The 25,216-nt window shown below is 45.8% G+C and overlaps 1 protein-coding gene across 4 annotated transcripts in view; it reads right to left on the minus strand.

Moving 5' to 3' along the window:
• Positions 1-24,725, minus strand: part of LOC110489888 (transcriptional activator GLI3) — a 128,231-nt gene extending 103,506 nt beyond the window's left edge. For 3 of the 4 annotated variants that reach the window (XM_021562848.2, XM_021562850.2, XM_021562847.2), the window contains exons 1-2: positions 24,350-24,725; positions 129-302 (exon numbers count right to left, since the gene is read on the minus strand). In XM_021562848.2, coding sequence (XP_021418523.1) covers positions 129-261 — 133 coding nt within the window. In that variant the 5' untranslated portion in view covers positions 262-302; positions 24,350-24,725. Of the gene's footprint in view, positions 1-128; positions 303-24,349 lie in introns of those variants that run through there. The other variant, XM_036944151.1, reaches the window with a different exon arrangement.
• Between the last annotated feature and the right edge of the window lie 491 nt (positions 24,726-25,216).

Here is a 25,216-nt window from a genome sequence, read left to right on the forward strand (position 1 = left end):
CCCCTGTTTGGAGTGAGACAAAATGACAAATAGACAAGAGAGAGATAGAAGGAACCAGCGAGGAAGAGAACAAGAGAGAGGATCAGAGCGGGTGAGGAAGGGGGGATTAAGGTAAGTTAGACTCTTACCATTTGACGTAGTGCTAGAGGCCACAGCCTTCTCGCTGATGTCGGCACGCGCCGACGAGCCCTTGGTCGCCACGATGGTCTCCACCCTCTTCTTCTTCTCAGCTGCAGAACTGGCCTGGGACTGGGTTTCCATGACGACTGTTCATTCCTCAGCACGTCATGGAGACAGGACACCTGGGGAAGGGGGATGACAGAGAGAGAGGACAGGTAAGTACCCCAACCAAGAGGAGACCAATGATGTAGCGTCCCATTATAGTACACCATTAGCACACACTGTCTCATCACAGACTTTCCCAACATTCCCTCCAGATACACTGGTCTCTCTGAGTAAGGATGGCCCAGTAAGTATCTATCATAGTTAAAAAAAAATCAAATACATTTTTTTTTTGTTGCTTTGTTTAAGCTTCAAACCATTGTTAAACAACCAATGTTTTAACAAGATAAAAGATGAAGCATCAATGAATTGCTCAAAAGGCTGATGATGTCACACTCTCGCTCAACAATAGAGCTGCGACAGTGTGCCTCCACCTCTCGAGAAACTAACTGTGTTGAATTAAAGGCATGACATCTAAAAGCTTTGAAAAGAAAACAATCACATGGTACTGACATTCATGTCTGCTGACCTCTGACCTCTATACCATCAGGAAGTCCTCCCAGCCAATCCCATTTCGTCCCCAGCCACAGCGAAGGTCAATCCACCAGCTCCGCTGTGTTTATTTTCCCTCATAATTGTTACGTTTGATCTTCCCACTGCCCTCTCAACGCACCCAACGGTCATATAGTATTCTGATAACTTTCCCCAAATTTACAGGTTTTACACAAATCCTGGAATAAGAGGAAAATCGGGGAATCCTTCAACTGGAATTTTGGTCTTTTTTCAACCCTACAAACAGGACAGCGAGCTAACTTCTCGTCTTACCCAACTGTGACAAAGTAAACTTCCAGTAACCAAGGGAATTCAGTTCTATATGTTTTATTTCAAAGTAAATTAGTTAAAGAAGTTGCTGTACAATAAGTTTTAGGTTATATCTTAGAGTACATGGAAGTGAAGGTTGTGGATAGGTACGTACTGAGAATTCCTCCCCTTTCCAGAGAGAAAGAAGTGACTAACCTTCAGGGGATACTACAGAGAAACATTCACAACCCCAAAAATGAAGGCTTGTCTGGGGGTCCTTTTGGGAATAATATGCTGCCAGGCAATTTCTCCTTCTCTCGAAGAATAAACGTTGTTTTGGTTAATTCTGTCTCTCCGTTTTAAAGAGGAGTTCAGCCAACAGTCTATAGTAGCACATCGTCTTAGTTCAGAACCTCGACTTGGGTCAAGTCTTCCCTGAATCTTAGCCATGGAGACAGTAACCCAACATGGAGCTAAAAACCACTTAAAACATGGCATCATTGAAATCGACTGCAAGCCCTTCTTTTCAGGGGCGTCATGCACCGCAGAAATCTGAGGGGGCACAAAGTACGTGAGAATGACAAGGGTGGTCTGGAGTGGGGCTATAAGTTTGCATTTTAAAACACCTGAAACAGCTTTTTCCTGCAATCTAGAGCCATAATCATTCTGTTTAATTCTGTTTAAGTTTATTTTTCTGCATTTCCAAGCATACCCTCTTGAACTGTCTGTATCGTCCTGACTGGTGGTTCTTTTTTTAAAGAAACAAAATATGCTTCTCTGTATCTCTTCAAAAATCTGGGTAAAACTTGATTGATAGCCTGAAAGGACTTCTTGGTAGCTAGTTATGAGGTTGGGAGATTGGGAACCTGTCTGGACTAGCTAAAGCCAGCTTCAAGTGGTTGGTATTGCAGATTGTTGTTTTTTGGTATGTTTATTTATTTATTTTTTTATCTTTTTTTAAAGACAAATCTGAGGGGGCACGTACCCCCTATGGGCATGGTGCCTCTGCTTCTTTTAGACCACGAAACATGCCATAATTCAAGGATAGTTGCTGGAAATATTTAGTCTATGCAACATTTTTCTTTCAAATAAAGACAAACATGCGTTTTGTTCATTTTTTGTCCAACCCTCCTGAAAACACTCAGTCTGCCGTCCATTCCTAACCGACAACAACATCTGTAAGCAATCGTGGCGTTACCACCAAAAAAAACAGCAATTACTCCCCGACCAATCAAAACAGAATTAAACAAGAGCTCTTCCTCTAATCACTCCCACATGAATACATGTGTACCATGTCACTCCAGACATTGTTTCACCCTTTCTACAACAGATCTCATCTCAAATCACTGGTATGCCTTTGATAGGATGAGTGTTTTAGTTTTGGGTTAGATTCAGAGATTTTTCTATTTTTGGGAGAACAACAAGTGTGTGTGTGTGTGTGTGTGTGTGTGTGTGTGTGTGTGTGTGTGTGTGTGTGTGTGTGTGTGTGTGTGTGTGTGTGTGTGTGTGTGTGTGAGAGAGAGTTCCTGAGCTCGCCATCGATTTAGGTCCTGGGTCGAGAGAGACAGCAAGCCGCTCAACCTCTTTCAGCGGCCCGCAACCATAGAAACTCAAACGTGAGGCGCCCCTCGACTGACAGTCCATCTCAGGCAGAGGGGAGATCAGACAATAGAGCCCCTGAGTCAGGTTTTTTCTGCCCCCCTTTAAATTACACGCTACACCGTTCGGACGATTGAACTTCTTGCAAAAGCGAAGAAGAGAAAAAAAAGAAGAAAAGGGAGAAGGGAAAGAAACTCCTCCCAACATTGACTGACCCTTGGCATGCCCATGCTTTTGCCGGTGCGTGCGTGTCTGCATGCGCTCCCTTCCTTGTTTTAGCCCTCAAACCTCTCTGCCTCCTCCCAGGTGATTCAGAGGAGAGGGGGAGGAAAAAGAGAGAAAGAAAAGGTTGGAAGACAGGAGGGGGGGGGGGAATGTTCCGATTCAGAAGGGGGAAATCTACTGGGGGAGGAGTGAGGGGTGAGGAGAAAGCAGGGGCATAAACATTCCATTGCTAGAGCAAATATTCACAGCTCCAGGCCACTCAAGCGTGGCTGACCGCCCTTTTGTGTTCCACGAGGCGGTCGGAGCGGTCCGTGGTTCCAGAGCGGCAATTAAAAGCGGGACCTTTTCACCCATAATCCCTCTGACCTGGACGCCACTGCTACATCCAATCGCCCCCGTCCTGCAGGTGTTCCTCTCTGTCTGTCTCTCTCTCTCCTTCTGTCTTGTTTTTCTTGAAACCTCTCTTTTTCTACTTCTCGCTACCTTTTATCAGTGTCTTCACACGCAAGCCATGTAACTGATATCTAATTTTGAACCCCCGAGTTGTGTTTTCTGGACACATGCAGTACGTGGGTTATCAGCGGTGCCCAGAGTTTTTCCTATGTCACCTGGCCGTGGGAAACTCTGGTTATGACCTAATCTAGTTATAACCATTATCGTTATTGAGTAAGTCATTAGTATGACACATTGTAAGTACATGGAGGACGATTCCAATCTAGGCCAGGAAATGATAACGATATTTTCTATGCCGACGGTTTCTCTCAGGGAGGCACATAATATTATACAGTTCTTTTGAAAGTCACCATACTGTATGTCGTCATGTACTGTAGGGCATCCACCCTGAACCTTAGCTGTTAGGGAATACACACTAATCTACTTACATGTCAATACCCACTGGGCACAAAAAGTCATTTTAACATCTCTTCCACATTGGTTGAACATAATTTCTTTGAAATTATGCAGAAACGATGTTGATTCAACCAGTGTGTGCCCAGTGGGTAGAAAATCACATACTCCGCCACGTTTGCATGAGACATCACAAAAAAAAATCATCAACATTTTACAGCGGCTGTATGATGTTTATTCTCTGTCTGTTTAACAGAAGGGTTTGGTCTTTGCTCGCTCAGTAAGCACCTTACAAAAGAAGGCATTATGAACCACGCATCGGTTGCAGTCGTTACCCAAAATAAAATGTACATTTCATATTAATGTTTATTCCTTGAAATGACTGTCCCACACTCAATTAGTGAAGGGAGAATGAAAGGGTGTGTTCTTTATTTGTGTGCCACCATAATCCTTTCCCACAGAAAGGGAGGCGATTAAACAGCTTTAAAATACCACAATTCAGACTGTTGGTAAGGGGGAAAAAACATTCTTATTTTATAAGCACATTAAGCAAATCAATTTAACATAAATTATACGCTTTGGTGACAAAGGCTCGGAGTTGAAAGTCATCTGCAAATGGTGCACATCAAAGTCAAACACCGAAATAAACTTTTGCCTTTGATCAAAAAAGAGAATCTGTGTTTTCTCTTCACACCGGGTTAAACAACAAGCCACAAACATTGCCTTTGAAAAATCCTTTAATTTTTTGTAACTGGTCAAGGAGACCATTATCGAAGAAATCAAACTAGTCACAATCTATTGCTGTCCTGAATTTACATAGTACGGAAACTTATATAAACTCAGATAATATTTGTGAGAAAAATGCTGAGGGTGTACTTCCAAATTGGGGGGTGGGGGGAGCAGCACGGTGCCGGGGGATCCCTGAGGGGGGGGGGGGGGGGGGGGGGGGGGGGGGGGGACTGGCAGTGCTGCAGCATTCATCATCATTACATCAGCGACCACCGAGATCCTTTTGTCTGACGCTCATTGACACAAACACACTACAGCACAGAGAGAGAGGGGGGAGGGGGAGATGGAGGAATAATGTAGGATAAATAGAGAGAGGGATGAACAGGGTTAAAGATGAGGGGAGAAAAAGAGAAAGAATGGAAAACGAGAGGAATATGAGAGAGGAAAAAAGTAACAGGCGTCGTTCCATCAATGGAGGAAAAGGTTAGATCCGGAAAGAGTGAGGAGGTGCATCAAATCAAATCAAATGTTATTTGTCACATACAACCTGAATACAACAGGTGTAGTAGACCTTAGTAAGTAAAAAAGTAAAAAATAAATACAAATTTAAAAAAAGAAGAAAAAATAAATAACAAATAATTAAAGAGCAACAACGAAATAACATTAGCGGGGGCTATATTCAGTGGGTACCGGTATAGAGTCAATGTGCGGGGGCACAGGTTACTCGAGGTAATTGAGGTAATATGTACATGTAGGTAGAGGTAAAGTGACAGCAGCGTAAAAATGCAAATAGTCCGGGTAGCCATTTGATTAGCTGTTCAAGAGTCTTACGGCTTCGGGGTAGAAGCTGTTAAGAAGCCTTTTGGACCTCGACTTGTTACTCCGGTACCGCTTGCCGTGCGGTAGCAGACAGAACAGTCTATGACTTGGGTGGCTGGAGTCTTTAGCAATTTTTAGGGCCTTCCTCTGACACGGTCTGGTATAGAGGTCCTGGATGTCAGGAAGCTTGGCCCCTGTGATGTACTGGGCCGTACGCACTACACTCTGTAGCGCCTTGCAGTCGGAGGCCGAGCAGTTGCCATACCAGGCGGTGATGCAACCAGTCAGGATGCTCTCGATGGTGCAGCTGTAGAACTTTTTGAGGAACTGAGGACCCATGCCAAATCTTTTGGGTCTCCTGAGGAGGAATAGGCGTTGTCGTGCCCTCTTCACGACTGTCTTGGAGTGTTTGGACCATGATAGTTCGTTGGTGATGTGTACACCAAGGATCTTGAAGCTCTCAACCTGCTCCACTGCAGCCCCGTCGATGAGAATGGGGGTCGTGCTCTGCCCTCCTTTTCCTGTAGTCCACAATCATCTCCTTTGTCTTGATCACGTTGAGGGAGAGGGTGCTATTCTGGCCTCTCCCTCATCGTGAACAAGACAAAGGAGATCCATGAGTGTGTGTGTGTGTGTGTGTGTGTGTTTGCACTTTGTGCAGCTATGCCAACAACATTAAGAGCTCAAGCACAGCTGGAATAACTAAAACACTGTGGGGTGAGGAGGTAGTGGGTATAACCAGAAACCCTCTGCAAGGGGCCATGTACTCGCTTTGGAGAGGGATGGGGGGGGGGGGGGGGGGGGATTGAAGGATAGGGCTCTGGTCAAAAGTAGTGCACTATATTAGGAATAGTGTGCCATTCGGGAGGCAAGCCCGAGAGAAACAGCTGAGAGGTGGAGCGGTTAGCGAACCTCAAGTGTGACCAAATGGTCAGAGGTTGGTGGTTCAATCCCCAGGTCAATCCCCACATTGAAGAGACTAGAGAGACGTTCACAATTACAAGCTCAATGGTGTCATTGAGTGAATAGCACATACTTAGGTCGCCATGCTGTGTGCAACACTGCACTGATGGGGATATGGGGATGCCCTTGGCCCTATGGGAGGGGAACGGGAAGAGGGATTCTCTGCTGGATGGAGGATTTGGGTGGTGGGTCCCATTCAAAAGGGATGAGACTTAACATTGTGCCCAGATGGCACTTAGTCTGGCCTACAGCTGATGGGGGATCGTCCCCTGAAGTAAGGGCCATTTAGTAGCAATTAGTTACGCCTCACCACACACACACACACACACACACTCGCAGATACACATGCCATTCAACTTGTTCAGTCTAGCTCTTTCTCACCCTTTTGTGTTCAGTGACATGGTCGGGCTGTTTAAACTCTAAGTCGTTCACACGTTTAGACATTGTTCTGTCAGAGTGGGCGACACCACACCTTGACATCTGAACTGTTTGTGGGCCAATGAGTTCTAGATGAAGTGACTAATGAACCAGACCTGAAATGGAGGGGGGAAATAGCTATGATCCTCATCTGTTACCCTTCAAAGAAGTCCACAAACATATACCCGTCTCCGACAGGTACACCTCAGGAGGAATAATTTCAACAAAACTGGGGCTTTTTTGTCCGAAGTACCAAATCCATGAGGTTATTTGGGAGTGGGGAGGTGCGCCTGCAAAGCACGTGGGAGAGGGTTGGTTTAAATGTTGTTGTCAAGGACAAACAGTGCAACAACGCAGCCCATCGGTGGCTTTCGGCGGAGCTAATGCGATTATGCTCGTCGAGTGCCTCCGTCTCCCAGACCTCTCTACTTAAGATGCTTTGGAGGACTGGCGAGGGACCGTGTGTCGTTTCACACAGCGACGAGCTGAGTGCATCGTTACATTCCTGGGTAACAAACCCACACGATGTAATCTTAATGCTTACACGATGCCTCTTTTGCGCTTGCTACCCAATAGATAAGGGACAAATAAAGAGCCACAACGGAAACCTCCGGCATCCTCTAGCGTTCCTCGCTCCCCCAGCCCTCCGCCTATTAGCTTATTTATTGTGCACTGTATTTGTTTGAGTCGCACTGGTGTACGAAGAGCAACTGGGACCCCAAAAGTCCCCAAGACTGAAACAATGGAAAAAGCAGTCAGCCCTTTTCCCTTGGTGGAACGGTCTCTCTCTCTCTCTCTCTCTCTCTCTCTCTCTCTGTACGGCAGCAGCCAAGAAATACAATACGTGACGTCTTGCCGTCATTTGTCCGTAATTTCCAAACCAGTACGTTGGTCCATCTTGACTTGAATCCCCACAGCCATTCAGTTCGTCATGGTAAATACAAGTTTCCCGCCTAAATTCACCACTTTGAGTCTTTGGCCCTAAAATGGGGTTAAGTGACCGCATGGAATTCAAAGCGGAGCAAAGAGTGAGGGTCGTATCGGCACACGACACACCACGCTTCGGGAATGCTCTCAAGCAAGACACCACAAAACCTGAACCTACTCTACCCACACATCTCTCCTGTACTTTGCTTAGTATGTTTACCACTGTTTTTTTTCACTCTGGGTACCTCAGCAGGTGTCAAAATGAGAGCGAGAGATGCTCTCTACTGTATTTGAGAGTGTGTGAGCTGTTCTGTGTGCGAGTGTATGTACACTGTATGGGCTTGTGTGACTTTTCATCTACAAGTGTATGTATGCACAGCATCAGGAAGAGAGGGGACCCTAGGGAGTGGATGGGGGGAAGCAGAGGAATTCCTTTGTTGATGAAAAAATGCACATACACTAATACACACACACACACACCTCATAGTGAGTGGGATCAAGCAGAGAGATGGTAGGGGGGCTGTAGAGGGAGCAGGTACGGCTTTGAGAGGGGGTCTCCTTGCATGGCCCTGGGGACCATCGAACTGCCTCCTCTCCTCCATCTCTCCCTCCCTCCATCCCTGCCTCCCTTCCTCCCTCCATCTCCACAGGAGGCCTTCCTCTCCATGTCTCCACATACAACTACTCACACTCATAAAGACCTCTAGATAGCTAATACAGTTTGTCCACATACAGTAGAACTTCCATTCATATTTGCATAGTCATCCCTAACGCAATGTCTCCATAGAGGATCCATTCATATCATTAGACTTGTGGCATTGCGTTAAGCAGACGTCCTTCCCAAGATAATGTACTTCCATAGTTGACATACAGTCAACTCATACAGCTGGACACACTGGGTGCTAAGGCTAACAACAATTAGTCGATTGTTTGGTCGAATAGACTGTTGGATCGACCAAAACTTGTTTTTTGTCGAGCAGTAGCAAATACACTATATATACATGTGTGGACACCCCTTGAAATTAGTGGATTTGGCTATTTCAACCGCACCCATTACTGAGCGGTGTATAAAATCGAGCACACAGCCATGCAAACTCCATAGACAAACATTGGCAGTAGAATGGCCCTACCGAAGAGCTCAGTCAATTTCAAAGTGGCACCGTCCTAGGATGTCACCTTCCCAACAAGTCAGTCACACTTCTACCATGCTAGAGCTGCACCCATCAACTGTAAGTGCTGTGAAGTGGAAATGTCTAGGAGCAACAATGGCTCAGCCGCATAGTTGTAGGGCACACAAGCTCACAGAACGGGACAGCTGAGTGCTGAAGCAGTGGAGCAGTGGAAACAGGTTATCTGGAGTGATGAATCATGATTCACCATCTGGCTGTCCGGCAGACAAATCTGGGTTTGGCGGATGCCAGGAGAACTCTACCTGCCCCAATGCATAGTGCCAACTGTACAGTTTGACGGAGGAGGAATAATTGTCTGGGGCAGTTTTTTATGGTCTGGGCTAGGCCCCTTAGTTCCACTATAGGGAAATCTTAACGCGCATACAATGACATTCCAGACAATTTTGAGCTTCCAACTTTGTGGCAACAGTTTACAGAAGGCCTTTACTGTTTCAGCATGACAATGCCCCCCCCCCCCCCCCCCCCCCCCCCCATGCACAAAGCGGGGTCCATACATAAATGGTCTGTCGAAGAGGAACTGACCTCTACCCCATCGAACACCTTTGGGATGAATTGGAACGCCGACTGCGAGCCAGGCTTAATCACCAGTGCTCAAACTCACTAATGCTTTTGTGGCTGAATGGAAGCAAGTCCTTGCAGCAATGTTCCAACATCTAGTGGAAAGCCTTCCCAGAAGAGTGGAGGCTGTTATAGCAGCAAAGTGGGGGCCAACGCCATATTAATGCCCATGATTTTGGAGTGAGATGTTCGACGAGCAGGTGTCCACATACTTTTAGTCATGTAGTGTTTATATAAATGTATTTTTTATGGCACATGAGACACCTGTCTCATTCGTGCCCATCTCAGTGAACTAATCCATTGCGCAGGCCGAGACTCATCCATTGCGCAGGCCGAGACTCATCCATTGCGCAGGCCGAGACTCATCCATTGCGCAGGCCGAGACTCATCCATTGCGCAGGCCAAGACTAATCCATTGCGCAGGCCGAGACTCATCCATTGCGCAGGCCGAGACTCATCCATTGCGCAGGCCGAGACTCATCCATTGCGCAGGCCTAGGGGATGGCGCAGTCCAAGAAAGGGAGCGTGGCTAATATGCACAATGCACATCTCTCTCCTGAATGCGCTCTCTCTCACACCAATTTGTGCTCATTCATTGTCTCCTAACTTAATTGTGTGAATTGTTTGTGTTTGCTTGTTAGTGTATTAATTCCTCATTACATACAGTGGGGCAAAAAAGTATTTAGTCAGCCATCAATTGTGCAAGTTCTCACACTTAAAAAGATGAGAGAGGCCTGTCATTTTCATCATAGATACACTTCAACTATGACAGACAAAATGAGAGAGAAAAAATCCAGAAAATCACATTGTAGGATTTTTCATGAATTTAATTTGCAAATTATGGTGGAAAATAAGTATTGAAGTGTACCTATGATGACAATTACAGGCCTCTCTCATCTTTTTAAGTGGGAGAACTTGCACAATTGGTGGCTGACTAAATACTTTTTTGCCCCACTGTATATCACCAGTATTACATTTACCGTTAATTCCTTTCATTTCTAATCTACAATGTTTGTTTGGTTACAGTCATTTCTGTTAACGCGTTCAATATATTATGATTCCAGTCTTCTATCGTTTTCATTATCGGATTGGACATTTTTGTTTTGGTTTATTTAATTCCATTTCGAGTTTTGTCAATTTCGTCATTGTCTTTAGTTTGGAGCGCCCGTGTCAATGTTGAGTAACCTGGTACACCTGATTACACATAGAAAGAAGTAGGCCTATAGGCTACCTGGCCTGCACCAAAAATGTTGACTTATACATGTGCCCATTTGGAGATCTGATAGTATTTCTGATTGGCTTAAAGCTCACTTGAAGTGTGAGAAACTCTGAGGGCCTAGAATATTTGATTAAATGTTGCAAGTTTGCTAGCACCAGCTTCAGGCCTGACCTAAGTTAATAGTTGATACAATGTTTCAAGTTCATTGCAGACAGGCCATGCGAAGCCAATGTGATTTATAGGATATTTATTTTTATCAGGATATTTTCTACCTGCAGGTTGCAATGTTTTATTTGTTGGCTTTATATAGGTTGGTTTTGACAATGACAATAGAAGTAACTTTTTAAGGTTTGTATCATTTTCATTTAGATTTGGATCGAATTTTGATTAGCCACTTGACAATGACTTTGAGATACGAAGACGTTATTATAAATGAAATTGAACTGTTCCATGAAAATGTGAATATGAAAACCATAACTGGCACGCAGATCGGTAGAAATAGTATGATCAATTGGCATTCCACATGAGAAAGGTTGCCCGACTCCTCGTGTAGCCTATTACCAGCAACTTCAGGAGAGTAATGGCAGAATCTACGAAAGCTAGCAGGAGTGGGAGGAGGACGGTCGGGTCAGGTTACGTTTTTTTCCTTCTGGTCATCTTGATCTCTGGCTCCCTCTTGAGTCATATGGGTCTTATTTTATGGCCCTGGTCAAAAGAAGTAGGGAATAGGGTGCCCTTTGGGATGCAGACACAGAGGCAGTTCCAGTGGAGTGATGGAGTTGTTGCTTCAACTTCCCCCAGACCGTGACCGTCTGTCTGTCCAGAGGCTGAGCCCACAGGTTGCTGGTCCCCCTCTCATTTCCACACTCTAATCCCCCAGTTCCCTCTGGGCTCTCCGACTCTCCCTCTGTCTCTGTCTATTTTCCCTACTTTCCCCCTCTCTATATTTCCATCGCTCTCTTTCCCTTTTCTGTATCTGTCTTTTCCTTTCTCTCTCTCTCCAACTTTCTCTCTCTCTTTTCCCCCTCTCTTTCTCTCACAAATCTCTCCCGCGCGCCCCCTCTCTCCCTCTCGCTCTGCTTTCCTCGCACCCCACCTCTTTGCTCTCTCCTTCTTCTCTGTCACTGGTATAAACGGTACAGCACAGACCAGAGTGAGTGGAGGAGAGGAGGGTAGTGAATGATGTGATTGATGACAGAGCAGGGCCTCTGCGGGGGAACAACAGCCAGGGGCCAGCGTGATAATAACGCAGCACAATAATCAACCCAACCCATGAAGCAGACAATCAGCAAGGCAAAGCAGGCAGCACAGGCCCCTATTAGGCAGGCCTCATCAGGACGGCTAAGTGAGAAATTAGCCCTCGCCCGAGCTCCGCGACGATTCATCAAGTCGCTAGCCCCCGACACCCCCCCCCCTCAAGAAGTCAAAATGTTTACTTAAAGACTCGCCGCCATGCCCCGGAGGTGCGCTTTATTGGCTGTTATTAATTCTCCGTCCAGACCCTCGCGGCCGCCCCATTTAAAGTGTATTAGAGGGGGGATGATTGGACGAGATGAAGTCGCACTGGTGTTTGGCTCTCTGGCGATAAAGAGAGGGAGGGAGGGAGGGAGGGAGGGAGGGAGGGAGGGAGGGAGGGAGGGAGGGAGGGAGGGAGGGAGGGAGGGAGGGAGGGAGGGCGGAGAGCAGGGCAAAATAAAGGAATGCCATCACATTGCAAAATGAAGTCCTGGAATTAGACCCTTGTTCAATGGGAAGTCAAAGAGGGATGAAGGGATGGAGGGAGAAGGAGAGGATGAACAGACAGAGGAAGTGAAAAGGGAAGAAAGGCATTCAAAGGGAAACTGAGTCACACATTCCACACTACATTCTGATGATTCTGTTTTATCATCTGTTCTCCTTCTACCAGGTGGACCCACTGAGTCCGAGTCCCAAATGGCACCCTATTCCCTATTTAGTGCACTACTTTTGATCAGGGTCAACAATGCTCTGCTCAAAAGTAGTATGCTACGTAGGGAATAGGGTACCATTTGGGACACTGCCCGAGGAAATAACTTCAACCCGCTCCGGCCAAGAACGCCTGGCGATTGCTCATGCTATCAGAATGCTATCAGAGCCCTAATAGTCTTTTAACATGGCATGGCTGTGACGGACGGGGGAAGAAGCGGGAGAGGGAAGTGGGGGAGTTGGGCCTAGTTCATTTGTTGTGGCGGAACTGAGGCTCACTTAATGAGGCGGCTAAGTAACTCCTCTTAAAACACGCAATGCTATGAATCACGTGTATAAAACAAACTCTATGACCGGGTGCAAGGAGTGCGCTGAGAGTTGGGAAGCAAGTTCAGGGAGTGAGTGATTTCATAAATAAACACAACTAAATACAAAAGGCAGGTAATCAAGTAGGTACTCTACTCTACTCTACTCTACTGTACTGTACTCTACTGTACTGTAATCTACTCTACTGTACTGTACTGTACTCTACTGTACTCTACTGTACTGTAATCTACTCTACTGTACTCTAATCTACTCTACTGTACTCTAATCTACTCTACTGTATTCTAATCTACTCTACTGTACTGTACTGTACTTTACTGTACTCTACTGTACTGTAATCTACTCTACTGTACTCTACTGTACTGTAATCTACTGTACTGTAATCTACTCTACTGTACTGTACTCTACTGTACTGTACTGTAATCTACTCTACTGTACTGTACTGTACTCTACTGTAATCTACTCTACTGTACTCTAATCTACTCTACTGTACTCTAATCTACTCTACTGTAATCTACTGTGCTGTACTCTACTGTACTGTAATCTACTGTACTGTACTCTACTGTAATCTACTCTACTGTACTCTAATCTACTCTACTGTTCTGTAATCTACTGTAATGTAATCTACTGTTCTGTAATCTACTGTTCTGTACTGTACCATGAGTATGGTTGAGAAAGTGGTAGATCAAAGGAAGTAGAGACACAGAGGGAGTCCTAGTCAGAGACTCCCAGGCAGCTCAGCTCAGCCAGCTCCCCTATGGCTGACGTGTCTCCCAACAGCACCACTAGTTTGGTAGGAAGATAACACTTCAGTCTCACTTTCATGAAAAGCCCCCCCATCAGGGCCGGCTCACTCTCACTCTCTCTCTCACACACACACACACGCTTACTCTCAGAGGGATTGGCGCTCCCCAAAGCCCCCGTTTCTCTCCCACAGTGTCAGTAAGGTGCACCCACACACACGTCCCAGAGCTCGGCCTAAAGGTCTACTGAAGTTGCACTTCCCGTTTCAAAACACACAAGAGTGAATATCATCGGAGTGGAGACTGAATTTGAAGATACTGCAAGTCCAGTAAAAAAAGAACACGTCTGGTTCAAACTCCATTGAGATATGCAATAACATCCACGTGCCTTATCATACAACTCACAGCATTTCCAAGTGGGCGACAAAAAAACCTCCCCCTACACTCAAAAGGGACATACAGACTAGCTCCCGAATGAAAAGGCCACGAAAAAACGCGGGGAGCAAGACTTGTAATTACACTGGCAGCTCCCTCGGGCCCTGGAGCCGTTGTCAGTCAGGAAGCTAACCAACATCTGGCTGTGTTTACGCCTTTCAGCTGTTTGCGTTGCCGCCCGAAATAAATTCTGGGGGCCGTAAAGCCATCGCTTAGGACGCCTCCTAAACACTCTCCACACTCGCTTGCTTCTCAGTTATCCCTCCAGACCAAGGTTGTATTCATTAGGACACAAAATAGTTTCAAAACGTTTTAACAACGGATAACACATTTTCCTTCTTCTTATTGGACAGGACCAGGTAGTCCGTCCCTGTTTCAGTCCGTTTTCTTCCATTCGGTGCCCAATGAACACAGCCCAGGGCTCCCGGCACTACGGCAACGCTAGCATGCTAATACGTGCAAATAAAAACGTTGAGGAGGAAGCCTTAATTGGTGCGTTAGACGGGTACCGGGGGTTAATTGGGAAACATGGGGAGCAGCTGGCACCGTTCTGGAGGTTGAGACAGGGATAATAAGTTCACCCTTTGCAGGAGAGACAGTCGGCGATGAATCAGATCAGAGGAACGTTGTACTGTAATAACCCCCCTCTCTTTTTCTCAAGTTTTTTCCTCTCGTTCTCTCTCTCTTTTCTGATCGGCAGAGACAGTCTGGCTAGCAGCTACACAATCTGGCACCTATCACACACAGGACTGGTTGGTAGTCGCGGGAGAGGGCTCTCCCGCGTTCACACACACACATACACAGAGACGCGCACTGGAGCTAATCACTCACAAGCACAATAACTCTTACCTCTAGGACATGGACCTACTTTATCAGTTTAAGGGTCGATGTATGTAAATGTTTTTCCCAATGTATGTGTAAATGGGTTATTAGGCTGTGTTAGCCGGTTTGCATTGATCTCTACGCCAGCGGGAGAAACGGGAAGCTAGCTCAGCGCTCTGCTCATATCTCCAGAGCTGAGCCATAATCACACCGCAGCTTGTTTCAATGAAGGTAACATTAACATACACCATCTCAAACGCACTAAACCGTCCACCAGGACTCTGTATAAATGCACACAAAACTCTACAGTGCAATCAAGCCCATATGTGACGGTCAGTATAACTTTGTGATTTTCTCTGAAGTCTCAGAATTGGGCGTGTCACTACAACCAGATTTCTACTAAATAATAGAACCCATATAGGAACGACTGGAACAACAGTCGTTGTTTTGATCTCGTACTTCTTTGCCCATTAAAAGAAACAGAATATATACAACTGGTGTCTATAAAGAGTGTCCGAGTCGGAGTCCTGATCTAGGATCAGCCCTCCCGTGCATAATTCTAATCTTATTATGATCTAAAAGGTTAAACTTATCCTAGATCAGCACTCACTGAGACTCAGTACAGTAGCAGAGGGAGCATTTGGGGTTGAAGGTGGAGCAGGTAGAGTCATAGGCAGTAATGGGAGGAGACAGGGATTTACAGAGCCACACAAAAGCCAAGCTTTATAAATAATTCCAAAAGCTAACAGGATCCCTTGTATGTGTGATGTCACTCTCTCTCTCTCTCTCTCTCTCTCTCTCTCTCTCTCTCTCTCTCTCTCTCTCTTTCACACACACACACACACACACACACACTCTCTCTCTTTCACACACACACACACACACACTCTTTCACACACACACACTCTCTCTCTCACACACACACACACCCCCTACCACCTCTCTTGAATAAGTCATCTCATACCCTCCTTCTGGTTAGCACTAACTAGTTAGGACCCATTCATTTTGGGTAACCTTCTAAGAAAAAACATGTCTTCTCACAGTGCACATTTAACCCAGAAAAATACACCCTCTCTCTCTCACGTGCATACGCTCGACACACACATACACACACACACACACTCATGATGCATGGCGGCAAAGCAGCACACCGGAGACCTGTCTTGTAAATCTCTTTGTGAACGCAGCTTTGGGGGGTAGACAGGGCAGGGGCTTACACACTGAGACCTGAGGTAGAGCTATAGACTCCACACCTCTAATGATCTCTCTCTTTCCTCCACACCTCTAACGCTCTCTCTCCTTCCTCCACACCTCTAATGCCCTCTCTCCTTCCTCCACACTAACGCTCTCTCTCCTTCCTCCACACCTCTAACGCTCTCGCTCCTTCCTCCACACCTCTAACGCTCTCTCTCCTTCCTCCACACATCTAATGCTCTCTCTCCTTCCTCCACACCTCTAACGCTCTCTCTCCTTCCTCCACACCTCTAACGCTCTCTCTCCTTCCTCCACACCTCTAACGCTCTCTCTCCTTCCTCCACACCTCTAACGCTCTCTCTCCTTCCTCCACACCTCTAACGCTCTCTCTCCTTCCTCCACACCTCTAACGCTCTCTCTCCTTCCTCCACACCTCTAACGCTCTCTCTCCTTCCTCCACACCTCTAACGCTCTCTCTCCTTCCTCCACACCTCTAACGCTCTCTCTCCTTCCTCCACACCTCTAATGCCCTCTCTCCTTCCTCCACACCTCTAACGCTCTCTCTCCTTCCTCCACACCTCTAATGCTCTCTCTCCTTCCTCCACACCTCCAACGCTCTCTCTCCTTCCTCCACACCTCTAACGCTCTCTCTCCTTCCTCCACACCTCTAATGCTCTCTCTCCTTCCTCCACACCTCTAATGCTCTCTCTCCTTCCTCCACACCTCTAATGCTCTCTCTCCTTCCTCCACACTTCCAACGCTCTCTCTCCTTCCTCCACACCTCCAACGCTCTCTCTCCTTCCTTCACACCTCCAACGCTCTCTCTCCTTCCTCCACACCTCTAATGCTCTCTCTCCTTCCTCCACACCTCTAATGCTCTCTCCTTCCTCCACACCTCTAATGCTCTCTCTCCTTTCTCCACACTATATCTCTCTTTCTCAAACACACAGCCACACTCGCTCTTTCTCCCTTTTTCTTTCTTTCTTTCTTTCTTCTCCCCTTCCCTCTTTCACACACTCTCCATCACTCCTCCTCTTTCCCTCTTCTAGTTCTCTCTCTGTCCGACTAGCAGTCCCTGCTCCAGAACAGCGTTGGTTGGTCCCACAGCCCCGCAGGCTCCACTAGCACCGCGGTGACTAATGTCCTGCCTTAGCTCAGACAATGAGTTTGGGACGGAGCCGGGAAAGTGTTGAGAAGGAAAAAAAACTGCCGGGCACCTTTGACAAATGGAACCCTTCGCACTCCCCTGCTCGCTGAGGGAGGCTTTACAAAGTCACGCGACACGGTGCGACACGCTCGGCGTCCTCCGAGGCACGGCTGGGACCTGCGGAGCACCGAGGCTTCTGGGAAAGGGGAACATAATGAATTCTTTGGGAAGTCCAGCCCTGTTTTTTTTTCTTCATGAATAAGATCTATTTCCAAAGCATGTCGACCTCTCTTAATAAAAACACCAGTCAGGCCTGGAATAGCCCAAGACGTTTTAGGGGCCCATATACAAGTTCATATTTCTGTTGCTCTATACATTTCCGAAGCCCACTTTTTTTCTCCCCAAGCCAAGCCTGTCGGAGTCAGTGTAGTGTCGGGCCCTGAGGTTTCCTCTGGCAGGTAGGGGAGCCCCGATGACAGACCGTCATTAGAAACGGCTGGAGTCCCACTCCCCCCGCCCCCCTCTTTTCAAGGAACTAAAAACTATTGGATCCCTCCCACCTCCCACTCCCTCCTCTAGCCCCCACCACCACCACCACCACCACCTCCCACCTTTCTCCCTTCAACCCTGCAAGGAACTGGGCTTTGTCTAAAAAATAAGCAAAGGAGAGGAATCCCCCCCTGCGCCCCCTCCAACCCCCGTTCCTCCTTGCTCCCTGCGGAGTATTGTTAAAACACAGCCCCCACTAGCTCCTTCTCTCTCCCTCTCTTTCTCTTTCTCCGAGGCCCAGCTCTTAAGACAGAGTGCTTTTTGCATGAGAAAAAACGATTAGTCTTCAAATGCCATCCAGACAAAAGAGGCCTCCTTTCAGGTCGGGCAAGAAATTTGCTCCGATAGTAGAGTTCCCCTTTTGTTTTTCTAAGATGAGGCATTTTTTGTCTTACAGGCAGGGGCTGTTAGCATTCACTTGCAGAGGAGGCCCCACTGGCCCCTAGAGAAGAGGAGGAACGGGGGTCAAATTCCCCGCAAAAGAGGACGGAAGTGAAGGAGAAGGGGAAAGGGGGGAAAAGAGGGGAAGGAGGGGAAGAGGCACTCATTTAAAACATGTTTGCAGAAGGGAGGGGGCAACTGGGCCTGAACTATATTCAGGTATTAACCTTGGGATTGGCATTTGACATTCAAACAATGTCCCCGTCCTCAATCTCGACCCCCAGGTTCCACTAAGACCCACGGGGCTTACTCACTAACGCAGATAACCAGGCCAGCATGGGGCACAGCAAATACAAAACACGTTGTGTAGCATTGAGTAGCAGAACAGTCTGAGCAATGCAACAAAATCATTCCAAACAGCTATTTATGCAATTGATATTAGAAATGATCTTTCTCATACAGACTTGGGGGGTGTACAAAAAATGAACTCCCATTCAGTCCCAATCACAATAATCAGTGACCCTTCCCTTGCCTTCAATTGACCTCTCCCGCAGTTGTTCTGTGTGTGTGCGTGCATGCGCCTGTCTGAGCCTGTCCAAGTGTGTGTGTGTGTCTTCGTGCAGCAGCCTGATGCATGGCTTCACACACACACACACACACACACACACACACACACCACACACACAAGGAAGGGGGGGGGGGGGGGGTGACAGATCATTGTTCACAGTGAGCTGGCCGCCTCATCTGTCCCCTGGCCGTCACCACACTCCCTGGACAACGACGGAGAGCAGGCCCCCTTACGGATGCCACAACTGGCTCGCATCAAGCCCCTGACACAATGCCACATCTACAATAACAGACCCAAAAACCCCTGGAAGTCGGGAACTACAACTCCACTGTCCAAGCTCAGCGTCTCAACTTTACACAGCCCACCACACCACAGGCAAATGGGCCGGCAGCTCACTTCACCTCTTGCTGCCACACTTCACACAGCAGCCGCAAAGACGCTTTTACAGCGGCTCAGGGCTAACAGCGGAGGAGACGAGCGCAGTCCAGCTCCATCGTCAGCCAGGCGCGACCTGCCGCCATTTGTATTCTGTTTGTACTCGAGTGTGTGAGAAAAGACAACGCAGGCGCCCGCTGATACACACTGGGGTTCATGCAGGAGTCTGCTAGCGCTCATTCACTCCTGCATTCATCTTGTTTTTTTTCTTCTAGTAAATCATTTGTTTCTCTCTCTTTTCTCTCTCTCGGTCTCTGTTACTCTATCTCTCTCTTGTTCTCTGTTACTCTCTCTTTTCTCTGTCTTGTTCTCTTACTCTCTCTTTTCTCTCTCTCGTTCTCTGTTACTCTCTCTTGTTCTCTGTTACTCTCTATCTTTTCTCTCTCTTATTCTCTGTTACTCTCTCTTTTCTCTCTCTCGTTCTCTGTTACTCTCTCTCTTGTTCTCTGTTACTCTCTCTCTTTTCTCTCTCTTATTCTCTGTTACTCTCTCTTTTCTCTCTCGTTCTCTGTTACTCTCTCTCTTTTCTTTCGTTCTCTTGTTACTCTCTCTCTTTTCTCTCTTATATTCTGTTACTCTCTCTTTTCTCTCTCTCATTCTCTGTTACTCTCTCTCTTTTCTCTCTTGTTCTCTGTTACTATCTCTCTTTTCTCTCTCTTGTTCTCTGTTACACTCTCTCTCTCTCTCTTCTCTCTCATGTTCTCTGTTACTCTCTCTCTCTTTTCTCGCTCTCGTTCTCTGTTACTCTCTCTCTTTTCTCTCTCTCGTTCTCTGTTACTCTCTCTATCTCTCTCTTTTCCCTCCCGTTCTCTGTTACACTCTCTCTATCTCTCTCTCAGGGAAGCTGGTTGACCAGGCTAATTGGCAGGTCCAATCTGGGTTTCCGTGAGGCCAAAGCCCTGGAAAAGAAACAGCCACTCTGACTCTCAGCCTCTACGGCAGCTTGAGTTCTGCCCCCCCCCCCCCCCCCATTTCTGAAAGAAGAACTACTGGCTACTTTGCTTGCACGCTCCTGTGTGTGTGCGTGTGCGTGCGAGTGTACGTGCTTCCGTGCATGTAAAACATGTCTATGATGGGGATATTTTATATCGAGGTGCGTTTGCATTTTAAAACATGCAGGTGGAGTAAGAGCACATTTGGAAGTCCATGTGTAGGGTGTGGATGTGTGGGTTTATCTAAATGCATGTGTGTGTATAGGCATGTCATTACACTTGTCCCTCTCTCTCTCTGATCCCCCTTCATCAGATCAACCACCCCCCTCCCCTCACTTTGCAAAAGACATGAGCCCAGTGAAAGGTGCCTTAAGTGGGGCTCCTTGAAGCAGGGTGTGGGGGGGGGGTCCCGCTCTGGGACGCAGCTGGTGGAGGTGGAGGGGAGCTGGGGGAGAAGGAACACATAGCATATTAAATCGGCTGGCGGAGGCCGGGTAGGTCCACGCGGAGAGCTAGGAGAGCCAGATCTGAGGCATGCCCTGAAGGGATGGCTGGGCCTGGGGATTAGGAGAGCCAAGGAGAAGCCCTCGTGCTGCGCCACGCCGCACGCCTGCCTGCCCCCCTTCTTCTCTCCGCTCACACGCAAATGCATCCAGACACTTTGGCGTAGGCTACACTTGGCGGCGAACTGCCACAGCCCAAACTTTTTACAAGGAGGCGAAGGAGCCTCTCACTCATCACACATGCACCTCCGTCTCCTGTCTTGCTGCCTTTTTTCCTCCTCAATATCTCTCTCACTCTTTCTCTCTCCTGTACTTGTTCTCTCCCACCCCACCCCTCAACTGTGCCTTTTCGATTTCATGTCGATATATCAAAGTTCAGAATCATCAAAGTGAGCGACTCCTATTGGGGCCCGTCTATTCATGAAGCGGCTATACTCACACGTAGGGGAAAGATGGATTGGATAGCCATTGTGATGCCATGTTTACTTATTTCTGCCAACATGCTCTGAATAGATGAGCTAACTGCACCTCTCCTCACCTGCTAATGTAAGCGGTGGTTTGTGGGATAGAAGTACTTAGCGCTCTGCTAAAGAGTTGTATGATAAACCGTTCGTCATATTGACACCCGTGACCGTCGAGCGGCCTGTCGGTACCGCGGCAGGAATCGCACCCCATATCTGCCACATACCCAGGGATCCACACCACAACAAACCAAAAATTTGAATAAATGCTACAAAAAATGCCTTGGCCCTTATCTTTGATCAAAACAACTTCCCCTAAATGAACCTGGCAGAGCAATACACTTGCTATCTATGAGTGTGCCTTTATAGATGCCCATTAGCACGTCATTAGGGCCACATGCATACACACCTGATAACAGGTATTCTTCCTCTAGGATGTAAAAGGGCCTAAGGACAGAGGCCTGCCTAGAACAGTGGATTTGCGGGCCGGGGCGAGGAGGAGGGGTCCTTGATTTAAGAGGGTAATAGAGTGTCATCTTTGTGCATTAACATCTGCTTGTGTGACAGGTCCTATATTGGGCAGGCTGGAGAGGTCACGGGTGCACTGCCTAGTGTTTTTGCAGCGACGCATAATTGAATGTAAAGGTGTGCTAATGCGGAGATAAAGGGCTGCTCTGCTTTCTGACGGACTGAGGAAGGATAGGGGTTATCCGCCAGTTTCCTTCCCTATCCGTGGGACTGTGAGTTACAGATTGCCCCTTTTCACCAGACAGGCACTGATTCATCTCCGCTGGCAGAGAAGAAAAAAAAACAGGTCTCTTCAATGTGCCTTTTTTTTTTTTAAATACCAGATTATCATCTTTAAACATTGTGTGTATTTATCACTGTTGCTGAATCATTTATGACATGCAGTCCTTGTTTTGTAAAATTGCACCTGTTCAAGTGAAGCTGCAGCCCCTGGCTGAGCTCTGTTCTGTTCTGGAGACATTGTAAAACCAGTAACGCCATACATATTTATAACACTGAGTGTGTTCATCAGATATCATTCATATTTAATATGATTAAATCATAAAATATCTCTGGCTCCATGCACATTATTATACACATGTACTTAGAGCCAATCTGTGGTTATTTCAGAGCATCATTTTCTCGTGGAAAATATCTGCCATCCATTAAGGCTAAATAGAGCTCAAATTAATATAATGACATTTCGTGTTGCTTTTGTGATCATTAAATCTGGAGGTAAGCAATCACACATTCTTCAGGAAAAATGCACTCTGTCAAAGAGATTTCTGTCGACAATCAATCACTACTATTGCGGTAAATCAAACTCAACAGCAAAAACCCAGAAATATATAAATGGTAGAATATTTTTTATGTCCATTGCATCCTCTGGAAATAAAATAACAGATTATAATTTCAAAATAAAATGCAGGTAGGCCTTATCGAATTGAGGTATAACATTAGGATTTGTGGAAGCCAAACACGTTGTTCCTGTTGATTAAAAGGCTAAATGCATTACTAAAAATGTCCTGGTTAGATAAGGATACCAATGCACTATATTACTGTACCAAACACATGTTTTGAGTATGAAAAATAATCTATTGAGAAGTAGGCTAAAATAAAGGTTTATATATTCCACTTACCAAATATTATTTCAGCAAAATAGTTTATCCGTTTCCTTTATCAATTAAATGATTATTCAGTAGGCTAGCCTAATATGCATTTGATTTCAGAAATAAATGCATAATTTCGGCTCATGCAAACAAAAGTATGCTTTAAAAAAAGATTGTGTGTAAAAACAGTCACTAAATTAAGTGGGTTATATGTTCTTGCAATGTTTTTATTTATTTACAAATTACCACCTTAAGAATTGTATAAAAAAAAACACGCATGGCAAAAAATAAATAAAAAGGCAGCACATGACAGATTTTTCATAAGGGCATTAAACTGGCATAGTCCAATCCAGATGACCATGTTCTTAACCCGAGGGGGGGGGAAAGCTTTTTTTATCTGCACAAGCTCTTAAACTTCTATTGTTTTGCATTCAACTCTTACTGCTCGTTCTCAAGGCAGTTAGATCTCCGTTAATAATTTGCCAAGTGTCAAAGAAGGTTTGGCTGAGCCGTCACCGCACGGCTGAACGCCTCGAACCTTCGTCGTTTGTATAGCGGCGTGAAACCCGAGACACAAACGGTCCACCAGTCACTCACAGCGAATCCGACAAGCAGATAAAATGTGGAACAGCTGGCGGGGAGCAGAAGGAAAAGTTTAAAACAAATATCTCCACATGTGGAGGCGTGCTGCCATGATACATAACGGACCGAAAAGTACATACGCAGAAAACTCAATGGATAAAAGACTAAAAATTATAGGCCGAATAATTAGGCCTGATTATAATATGGGCAATAAAATATTTGGGGGAAGTATCCAAATGTGCCCGCACTAATTTTTAGTAGCATATCCTGTATTTCAACTCAGAAATTAAATGTTATATTTAGAACGTTTCTATTTAATTTGATATAACCCAGTCAGTGTTCTACTATTGTCAAACTCGATCAAATGCTCATTATATAGGTCTGTGCCTTGTAAAGGCTGTGCCTTGTTAAATAAATGTTGGCCTACTTGTATTCCAACATTCATATTTTGATTGTAGAAATAGAGACATCAGTGATTGCATTCGATTGTTATCAGAATAGGCTATACACGATTCAGGAAAATGTTCCATAAATTATAGTAATGCAGTCATAACTCATATTAGGCATAATGGATGAGACCGAATCGATAACAGGCACGACTTGGTAAAATCGCGCTGAAATATGATCACATGTAGGCCTAAATATGCATGCCCCGTGCGTTTATTTAGGCAAAAGTCCAAAAAAGTTTGTGTGTCTGTAGTGGAAGTTCCCAAAGTTGTTTCAGCCCACACTTCTCAACAATGCAATTACTTTTGCATTAAAGTGTTTACAAAAAGAATAGCTTCAACCTTCCATAAAATAACTTTAAACGCACTTTAACAACCATTGTGTTGAATTAACAGTGAGTGTGAGTTTCTATCACTTAAGAAATTACATAGGCAAAGTTGAGAAAATGTGCAATGGGTCAACTTGTAACTTTAAATAAAGTAGAAAACAACTAGAAAGCATCCAGGAAAATAAATAGTAATTTTGTGTGATAATATTTGTGAATAAGTTGAGTTTTCATACAATTTTATTATTTCATCACCACCCTCCGATTTGTGGACTTCTATGAAATTCCAACTTATTTGAAACGTGATACCTCTGACAGTTTTTGAATAGACGTCGTGTTTTCTCCCTCAAAACTTTCAAAGCCAGCAAAGAGCAAAATGTTCAAAGGGAACAGTTCATCATGCCTCGTCGTGTTTTTTGCACTTACGTGTTCGAAGGATGTTTCCCTCCAATAATTCTTGATCTTTTCTGTCTTCTTCTCTTAAGTGAAGTCTTTTTTCGCTTGTTGCAGATGTGCCTCTCGCGCTCTGGAGTTGTGAGACACCAACTCCGAAAACCGCTCTGCCAGACTTTTCCTTCTTTTCCGCGTCTTTCTCCTTTTCACAGTTTTCTGAATAGAGCGAACACTGAACTAATACTGTGAGCCTCCCTGCATACCTGACGATGGCCGATGATGAACCTGTATGAATAAGACAACATAAGTGTTTACAAAAACGTGTGGACTGTTGTTATTACATTAAGTATGCTTTTCGAGGAGAAGAGGGCGAAGTGTAGAACTCCAGCTGCTCTTTCCCTCGCCTGACTCCTCCCTTCGGATCGGGCTCCCTCGCACTCTACCTCCCTCTCTTTCTATTCTCCCCCGCTTCCCCTCCCTTTCTCTTCTCTGCTCCGGGCCGCAGTTTCCTGAGACGATGTAGACATGGTTGGAACGAATGGACCGTTGTACAGTACCAGTCCCATGCAATTGCAAGAATTGGCAAATACTAATATTTCACTTATAGCAATACTCCTTAGGATGAAGTTTGTGATTTCGGGTGTCCGTGTTGTCTTGCTACTTATGATAGTTTCAACACCAATGGCTGGGCATCAGCACAAGTGGCCCTATTAACGATTGGATTTAGACCTTTTTCACAAACAATACATCGAGCATGATAAATAATCAGTATTAAGGATAAGATGGGCATGGTTTATTTCAGTATGAGTTAATGTAATAAACCATACACACATTCTATAAATATGAACATGATATATATATATATATATATATATATATATATACACACACTACTGTTCA

Source organism: Oncorhynchus mykiss, chromosome 15, assembly GCF_013265735.2.
Source record: "Oncorhynchus mykiss isolate Arlee chromosome 15, USDA_OmykA_1.1, whole genome shotgun sequence".
NCBI lineage: Eukaryota > Metazoa > Chordata > Actinopteri > Salmoniformes > Salmonidae > Oncorhynchus > Oncorhynchus mykiss.